Genomic DNA, 9,051 nt, shown 5'->3' with positions numbered 1-9,051 from the left:
GAAAAAGTGAATTACTTATGAGCCCTTATCAATAAAATACCTTTGAAGCCACCAGCAAGAAAAAAATAGTCATTTTAACATCACTTTTTCCACTTAGTTTTTGATACTTCGTCAATAGCAGAGTGCTAAAAAGTTATTTTAAACAGAAGATAAAAAATTATCTCCTAGGAGAAAACTCAGGAGAAAAAGTGAATGGAATAAAGGCCTGATGGTCCTATGCAATTGCAAGAGATTGCAGAAGATCTTGGCACTGTACTCAAGTTACGGCAAATTCATTTGCTGTCAACTCACTGCCGATGTCTTTGCGAGGTTAGCCTCACACTGATTAATTAAACAAATTGCCTGAGCCTTGAGGAAGCAAAGCCAATTGATTTGTGAGCAATATGCAGTGCCATGGAGATGTCTTCAGTACCATGCACTGCTTTTTTATTGAAACTTTCAAAGTAAAAATTTTAAAAAATTGACGTAGCTCCCCTCCCATGACTCTTAATGCTCTTGTCTCTCATTTAAGTTGGCATGGCCAGGATGGCTGAGCCGGACTGTGTGCAAATCCATACTAAACAATACAGCCTGCATGAACCATGACAAGAAGGGGACCCTCCAGGAGAGGGACACAAATCCTTCCTCTCTCTCTATGTCAAGGACAAGAGGCTCATGCCCATCTTCTGTGCTTAGGAGGAGGTGAGGGAGGGTCTTTGGGGTGGATTTATGTCTGAATCTGAGAGACACTTTATTAATATGGGGACCCCGGGATGTCAGTCCCAGAGGTCCAGATGTATTTGCTTTCAGGGATAAGCAACCCATGCAGATGCCTAACATGACATCTGCAGAAATGGACACCACAGAGCTGTTCTTAGCACTTTGCACTTTATGGAATTCTTATACACAGCTACTTGCTTCATTAAGAAAAGGGCTAGATGGCATTTTTTACGCTGAGGCCTGAAAAGCGTAACAATGATATGGTAGGTGCTAATAATGTGCTAGTTAAAGAAAACCCAAAGTGGGTTCTAAGAATCCAATTAGCATACAGAGGCTGGGTCTGCATATAATACCCAGCCTCTGTTCCTATACCGTCTCCCCCAGTCTCCCCCTGCGCTCAGCTATGCCCCATAAATCAATCGCCGTGCTGGCAACGGGCCGACGGCTGTTTACATGTGAAGTGTCAGTCTTCCCCGACTCCTCCATAGCGCCAGTCCCTGCCCGCGTCCCTTTCCTCCCCGCTGATTGGAGGGAAGGGGCGGGACCGGCGCTATGGAGGAGGCGGGGGAGCGGCAGACTGACACTTCAAATGTAAACAGCCGGCTGGCGACACGCTGCGTGTCGCCACCAGCATGTCGATTGATTTATGGGGGACAGCAGAGTGCAGAGGGGGCTGGGGGGGAAACAGTATAGCAACAGAGGCTGGGTATTATATGCAGGCCCAGCCTCTGTATGCTAATTGGATTCTTAGAACCCACCTCGGGTTCTCTCTAAGCTGTAATTGCTAAAGATTTGGTCTGTATTAAGTGTTGCAACTCTTCTTAATTTATATTACAATATAATGACCTGTAATGACCCAGGCTTTAAATAAAAGGTAAAATGTTTTTATGCAATCGCTACACACCCCTTGTAAAAATATAGGGAGCGTTTCTTATGTGGGTTTAGTTAGTTCGGGCTACTCGGGTGTATCTGCCTGGTAATGATTTGTGTATTCATTCTAGGATTATTTTGAGAAACAACATAACTCTGTACATAACCTACTTATTTGTTATAGGTAACTAACTAATGGAGTCTAGGAATTTCCAATTTACAAGCTTGGGGGAAGACTATAGATACCCTGCCTGTAACGCTAAGATGGCCAAAAACAGCCCGATCTAGGAACTTGTGGAGAAACATGTGATCAGTTTGATCATGTGACAGATTTGTAAGGCTCTGATTTGCTGGTCATTATCACATGCTCAAGTAGGACGTAATTACAGTAAGTCAGAGCCTCGCAAATCTTCTTATGGTTCTGCCATGATAAGTGCCAAATGAGTAAGTTACAAGTTACATTTAGTTTGTCCAGACCTTTGGACATGTGTTGAATCAGAAGTCACATCCACCAATGCAGTATATACATATTAATAAAGAAAAAAGTGATAGTCAGCAATGACCCTTTTGACACTAGTTAGTCTACGTTGAGATTTAAGTTAGAAAATGTCAGACAAGGAGAATAGCTAAATGAGCTCACCAACTGAGTGTTATTACTTGGTTTTAGTGTGTTTAACGCAAACTTGTGAGGTTTGAAATGCACAAATTTAGATACTTCCCCGATCCTCCTCTGCCAGGCCGTTCCAGCGCTGAGACACCTGAAGCATGGTCACACTACGTCTGAGGCACGAGCCTTCAATAAGCCCTTGTCAACAGTTCTCGTGAGGAGACAGCACTGGAATGGTCTGGTGTAGAAGGACGGGGGAAGCCTCTGAAGGATCCAGAGGCTTCCCTCTCCCGAGGTAAGTACCCAACTTGGGCACTTTTTCCCCTGCTGGTTTCCATGATTCTTTGTAATTGTATACTTGTCCAGACTCCAGAGTTTCACTTTGGCATTCCCCAGGTTACTTCTTCCTTTGCTGTTGACACTTTGTAATGTGTAAGATCTCCCACTCAAGTCAATGATATTAAACATTCAGCGTGTGGAGAAGAGTAAAAGATGAGGAATGAATCTCACCACAGTGTGCTTATTTATACCCTGTATTCTGTGACCACCCCCCACTACGTTAGGTAAAAGTACTTTATCAATTTGTTCATTTCCTGCCAACTAGCCAAATACATGACACATGAAAGGGGACTACAGCCATTGTGTAATATAATATACAGCCAAACTGGACACCTGACACAAAAGTCCAAATACAAATATCTCAGATTATTATTATTACTATAAAAGCTTAGCCTATTAAAAAGTGGTATTTTAATTTGTGGTTAGCTATCCATAATTCCCACTAGCTTGTCAAAAACTCTCAGAGGCTTCTAAACAGTGCTCTCTGCACTTGGGTGTTTGTAAATCCAGAAACCCCATTGGAGAGATTTGTTTTTTGATGGCCCCGATGAGAAATCAGAATGATGCAATGAGTGTACAAGCGATTGATGGTCATTTAAATTGCTCTGGCACTATTTTCAGGCAAATTTTACTATAGCCTTTATCACCCCTGTTGTTTTTCACAGTACTTAATTACAATGGAATGTCTTTTTAAAAATCATATGAAGAGTTAAATTTTGAATGTGAAACTACTTTGTATTTTTTGTGATGATGTCGTGACTCATGAGAGAAACTACAGCATAGCAGCAACGTAGACTGAAGCATGTGAAATAACAAATGGTCGGATAAACCTTATCGTATCTTAAAAGAGAACAGTTTTTGTAAGGTGTACATTATCTCTCAAGTATATATTTATATATAATTTTTTTTTTATCAAAACACTATAATGCAGATTTCAGAACATTTACCATTTGGTTCCAAAATTTCTTTCACCAGAACAGAGGGTTTAGACTCCTGACACCTCTGTACCAGAAATTGGCAGCTACATGGCATAAAATGGCTCCTACCTCCATCCTAAAACGTACATCCTATCACACGCATTGCACATTCACTCACTCACACTCACTTTGAAGACCTTAGCCTTGAAACCACCTACACAGGTGTGGTTTTCCTGTTTAGAGTGTTGGTGTTTGAACCGTCCTTGCCCAGGGTGCCCGTATTGGAGGCTGGTCCTGTGACGGTGACAGCGACTCCTGGTTCCTTAGGGAAGCAGTTGTGAAGCTGTAGAAAACTGTGATCACCACGCTCTGTATTGTATAGGCTGCTCACATTAGCCTTGGAGGTATCTCTTGACAAGGTGTACATTGAGATATCGGTTGAAGGTATCCCTTTCACTCCAACAGGGGAAGTGTCCCTTGACTGAGAAGGCTCAGTGGAGCGTGAACTTGACCTAGAACGTCGGCGGTATCGAAAACGATAACTTGGTAAGCGTAGGATGGCAGAGGGGTTTTTAATTAACTCAGTACGTGATTTACAGTGGGCTTCTCTGTTCTTTTCAATATAGATGTTGACCGCCAGGACCCCGATCATTTCGGCAATAATGAAAGAAAGTCCCCCAAAATAAAAGGACCAACCGTATGAATAATGACTTTTCTTCTCATCATCTCTCTTGGTGCCAGGATCTCCGGCGTTGGCAGATATGTAAACAATGACACCAATAATGTTGCTTAAACCTGTCATTGGGTGAGGAAGTGACAGTGTTAGAGAAAAGGGTAAGCATTTTATGAAGTGGGCATATCAAACACACAATTAAATTACCTTTAAAAGAAAAATGCAATATGTCAGGCATTGGTGGACACTTCTGAATTGAACACTCACATTTGTTGGAACGGTGACAGACTGACAGACTTGTAAAGTAAGATGAACCCATCCCTAAGGGCCCCTTTCCACCAATAATTGCATTCCGAAACCAGTTGTGATTTTCTCTATTTTCACAGTCAAGATCTACTACTGTAATTTTTCCAGAGACTTTAAAAACTAATTATAGTTATAGGCCAATTTCAAACGCATTTGTCATTTGAAAGACATCTCAACTCCTATAAGATTGACATGATATAGGCATCTAAAAGGACTGTCCCTTAAAAATATACTTCTATTCGTTACTCATTGCCTATACAGTAGTACATGTAGTCGTCAGCATACCCTTTATTTACATATCTATCCCTGTTCTCTCCAGACCTTTCTGTTTACTAAGCAGTAAAATGTCCACATACCTTCAGCTGTGCAGCACCCACAATGGTCTAATGCTGGGAATACACCATGACATTTTTTGGCAGGTAGATGGCTCTATAGATGATTTCCGACAGGTCCTATATGTTTTCAATCTTTTTTGTGGTTACTGTATATTCTGGCGTATAAGACTACTTTTTAACCCTTGAAAATCTTCTGAAAAGTCAGGGATCGTCTTATACACCGGGTGTCATTAATGCCGGGTGATACGCCCTATCCTGTTACCGCCTCTCATATCTCGCTGCTGAGGACTGTAGTGGAGCAGCGCCGGCGCACGTGTGAGATCTGAGAGGCAGAGAAGGAGGGAAATAGATTACAAGGGCGGGCCAAACAGGTGAAAAGAGGCGTGTTTTATGGGCTCAGCGCAATCTATTCTTCCATACCACTCTGATAAACAGGGAGACAGAGAGAGCTGACCAATCCACTTAGGGAGAGTTGACCAATCCAACCAGTCAATCGCCTATATACTGTTATATGCTGGGTACCACATACAGTACAGTACAGCACCAGTATCTGTTCATACATAACACCACTATATTATGTTTCTAAAATCTTTATTTGGTGTGCATTGGAAGAGGGGTAGTCTTATACTGCGAGTATATCCCAAACTCTATATTTTAACTGCAAAAGTTGGGGGGTCGTCTTATACGCCCAGCCGTCTTATACGCCAGAATATACAGTAATTTTCCTATGGAAGTGAATGGAAATCGATCATAAAAACAATCAATGAATCGGAAAAAAACTATCAGAAAATCAATCGGAAAGTAGATCTGCCAAGAAAACTCATTGCATATTCCCAGGATTAAGGCACAAAAGCCCAGTGTGTGAAGAACACCACAACTGCTGTGAGTACTAGGACCTCAGTACCTGGTAGGTGGTAAGGAGTTAGAAGGTACAGGAAAGGCTGCAAGGATTATTTAAAGCCCCTGTTCTTCATCAAGGTTTATCACACCAATTTATCTCTCCAGTAACATAACGCAAGTCTGATTAGTTAAAAATGCCCAAAAGTATCTTAATTTTTACAAAAACAGCAATAGTTATGTAAAAAAGAGAACACCGAGAGCCCAATATAGTGTAGTATGTAATGAAATATGAAGAAAAATGAAAGTGGTTCCAGGCAACCACTGTACATGCAGGTGAGGAGATTAGACCTGTCCTCACTCAGAAATAAGAAGTCACTCTCTGTAGACCGAAAAAAAGGGGTAGGTCACCCCTCCACCAGGGGCGGACACAATACAAGTAGTAGGGAACAGAGGCGCTTTTCATGTTCCTGACGACATACTGTCTATATTCCTACCTATTGCCCGATGAAGCTGGTTACACCTGCGAAACGTGTTGCATCTTTTTTGGGGGAATATACAGTAAAATTGTTTGTCTTAATTGACAGTAATTGTGTCTGCTTTTTGGAGGTAAGTCCACCACTGCCTCCAAAGCATTTTTAAAGTTTATAGATTGTGTTTATCCTGCTGGCACCTCTGTTCTCTACTACTAGCAATAGTTATGTGTTCACCACTGCTTCATCAGCCCCACTCCCAATTTCAAGCATTCTGGAAGGCCAGGTGCAGGCCACTCACCACCTCTTCCAAAGAGGACAGGGAAAGGGGGCGCAGCCAACATGCCACTGGACCCCTCTGTGATGGGGGTATATGGAGGGGATTGCATGGCAAGCGAGAACTGGGAGACTTTGGACTGCAGACTCTCGTTTTATGCGCAGAGAGCATAAGCTAAAAATTAAAAAAAATAATAATAACCAAGGTCCACATACTCTTAGGTACTTAGGTGAGAATGTGAAAACACTCATTTACTTCTTACCTGCAGCAACAAATAGAATTCCAGCTCCCAGGATGATGTTGCGCTTGGATTTGTAAACACGACTGGCAGCAACACAAAGGCCCCCGAGTAGCAGGAGCATGGCACTGAGGATAGGGAAGATGCTTGAGGCACGAACAACACCTGGAACCATTAAAAGACAAAAAATGGGACTCAATGACCAACATGACATATGGTTTTCTGTCGAACGCTGTCATGATGAAGCAAAATTACACTAAAACAAAATAAACCAAGTATATGATGATAAAGTACACAACCAGAGATTACCATCCCATCAGTAGAAACGAGATAAAATGATTCTTTGTTCCCAAGTTAAAATATATGCAAATCAGTATCCTGCAGTGAGTGTCTGCGCAGTCCGCTCCGGCCCACGTGGCGGTGACTGACAGTGCCGATCGCGCAGGCGCAGTACAGAGCGACCTCCAGGTCACTCTGACGTCATCGCCGGGGACCGGGTCGGAGCTCCGGAAAACGGCTGCGGGCAGAGCTGCGGCGAGGGAGGTCCTGGGAGCTTGGGGCTGGAGGAAGCCCCCGGTAAGTAGCATTTATTTTTTTCAAATTTCCCTGACAACTCCTTTAAGTTCCTCTTTAAAGAGACTCTGAAGCGAGAATAAATCTCGCTTCAGAGCTCATAGTTAGCAGGGGCATGTGTGCCCCTGCTAAAACGCCGCTATCGCGCGGCTAAACGGGGGTCCCTTCACCCCCAAACCCACCCCCGCAAACCTTGGTCGCAAACTTGGTTGTGAATTTTTTCTTCCTGGAGGCAGGGCTAACGGCTGCAGCCCTGCCTCCAGTCGCATCTATCAGCGGCGCATCGCCGCCTCTCCCCCGCCCCTCTCAGTGAAGGAAGACATAGAGGGGCGGGGGAGAGGCGGAGATACGCGCTGACAGACGCGCCTGGGGCAGGGCTGTGGCGGTTAGCCCTGCCCCAATGCGGAAGCGCTCCCCGGCTGTACGGAGGGGATTTGGGGGTGAAGGGACCCCCGTTAAGCCGCGGGATAGCGGCGTTTTAGCAGGGGCACACATGCCCCTGCTATCTATGATGTCTGAAACGAGATTTGTTCTCGCTTCAGACTCTCTTTAAGTACAGTACCTTCCAGTTCACAAATAGCTAGGAACTTGATTTTATACCGTTTGTTTTTTGCCATGCTGGGCAAGTTAAGATAGCTTAGATACAATTTTGCTATATTGGGTCACAGATTTACTAGATAAAACAAAGTTTATGCCGCATTACCTATTAGTCTGCTAAATTACTAGATTTACGGTAATTAGGGTTGAGCATACACATTTTTAAAGTTTGTTCTCGCTGTGAATTGGCCTGTTTTAGTCCACCCAACTTTTTTTTGCAGAATTGCCGCATAATTCACCTTAAAAATTGACTTTCACCTTTTTGTGAGTTCAACAGCAGATTTCCCCAACACTCAACAGGGAAACAGGTTTCAATGGAGCTGAGCATAGCTTATTTAAGGGCAACTGAAGTGAAAGGGATATGGAGGCTGCCATATCTATTTCCTTTTAAAAAATACCAGTTGCTTGGCTGTCCTGCTGATCCTTTGCATCTAATACTTTTAAGGCGCGTACACATGCCGTATGTTTACAAACGACGGGTCCGTCAGACCCTCCCGCAGGGCGGTCGTTCTGTCGACAGTAGTACGTGAGTACAGGCTGTCGACAGACTGATAAGACTGTTTTACACTGATCCACAGTGCGGATCAGTCAAAAACAGTCTTATCAGTCTGTCAACAGCTTGTAAACACGTGCTACTGTTGGCAGAACGACCGCCCCGTGGGAGGGTCTGATGGACCTGTAGTTTGTAAAAATACGGCATGTGTACGCGCCTTAAAAGTATTAGATGCAAAGGATCAGCAGGACAGCCAAGCAACTGGTATTTTTTTTAGCCATAGCCATAGGCTCTGAACAAGCATTCAGCAGATCAGGTGTTTCTGACATTATTGTCAGATCTAATAAGATTAGCTGCATGCTTTTTTCTCTTGTGTTTCAGACACTACTGCAGCCAAATAGATCAACAGGACTGCCAGGCAACTTGCATTGTTTAAAAGGAAATACATATGGCAGCATCCATATTCTTCTCACTTTAGTTGCCCTTTAAAGAGACTCTGTAACAAAATTTTCAGCCTTATTTCGTCTATCCTATAAGTTCCTATACCTGTTCTAATGTGGTCTGAATGAATGCAGCCTTTTCTAGTTGCACTGTCTCTGTAATATATCTAATCTTCTTTTCTTTGTCAAGCTTTGTCAACCTAGAGAGGAATGCACTGCCTCTGCTGTGATAGGGAGAAGTTATGCACGCCCCCTCCACGCTCCCTGCAGGCTCTGTGTGTGTGTTTTGTTTATCCCTCACAGACAGGTCTCTGCTCCCAGTTTCAGCTTGTCTGAGGGGGAGGGAGCTGCCACGCTGAGAATCCCAGACTGGAGTG

The 9,051-nt window shown here is 43.5% G+C and overlaps 1 protein-coding gene across 1 annotated transcript in view; it reads right to left on the bottom strand.

The window, feature by feature from the left end:
* Nucleotides 1-3,536: 3,536 nt before the first annotated feature.
* Nucleotides 3,537-9,051, bottom strand: part of CACNG8 (calcium voltage-gated channel auxiliary subunit gamma 8) — a 50,672-nt gene continuing 45,157 nt past the window's right edge. The window contains exons 3-4 of the mRNA XM_068242986.1: nucleotides 6,596-6,736; nucleotides 3,537-4,227 (exon numbers count right to left, since the gene is read on the bottom strand). Coding sequence (XP_068099087.1) covers nucleotides 3,647-4,227; nucleotides 6,596-6,736 — 722 coding nt within the window. The 3' untranslated portion in view covers nucleotides 3,537-3,646. The remainder of the gene's footprint in view (nucleotides 4,228-6,595; nucleotides 6,737-9,051) is intronic.

This window comes from Hyperolius riggenbachi, chromosome 6 (genome assembly GCF_040937935.1).
Source record: "Hyperolius riggenbachi isolate aHypRig1 chromosome 6, aHypRig1.pri, whole genome shotgun sequence".
Lineage (NCBI taxonomy): Eukaryota > Metazoa > Chordata > Amphibia > Anura > Hyperoliidae > Hyperolius > Hyperolius riggenbachi.
Note: the sequence above shows the minus strand (reverse complement) of the source record. Positions and strands in the feature narration are given on the sequence as shown.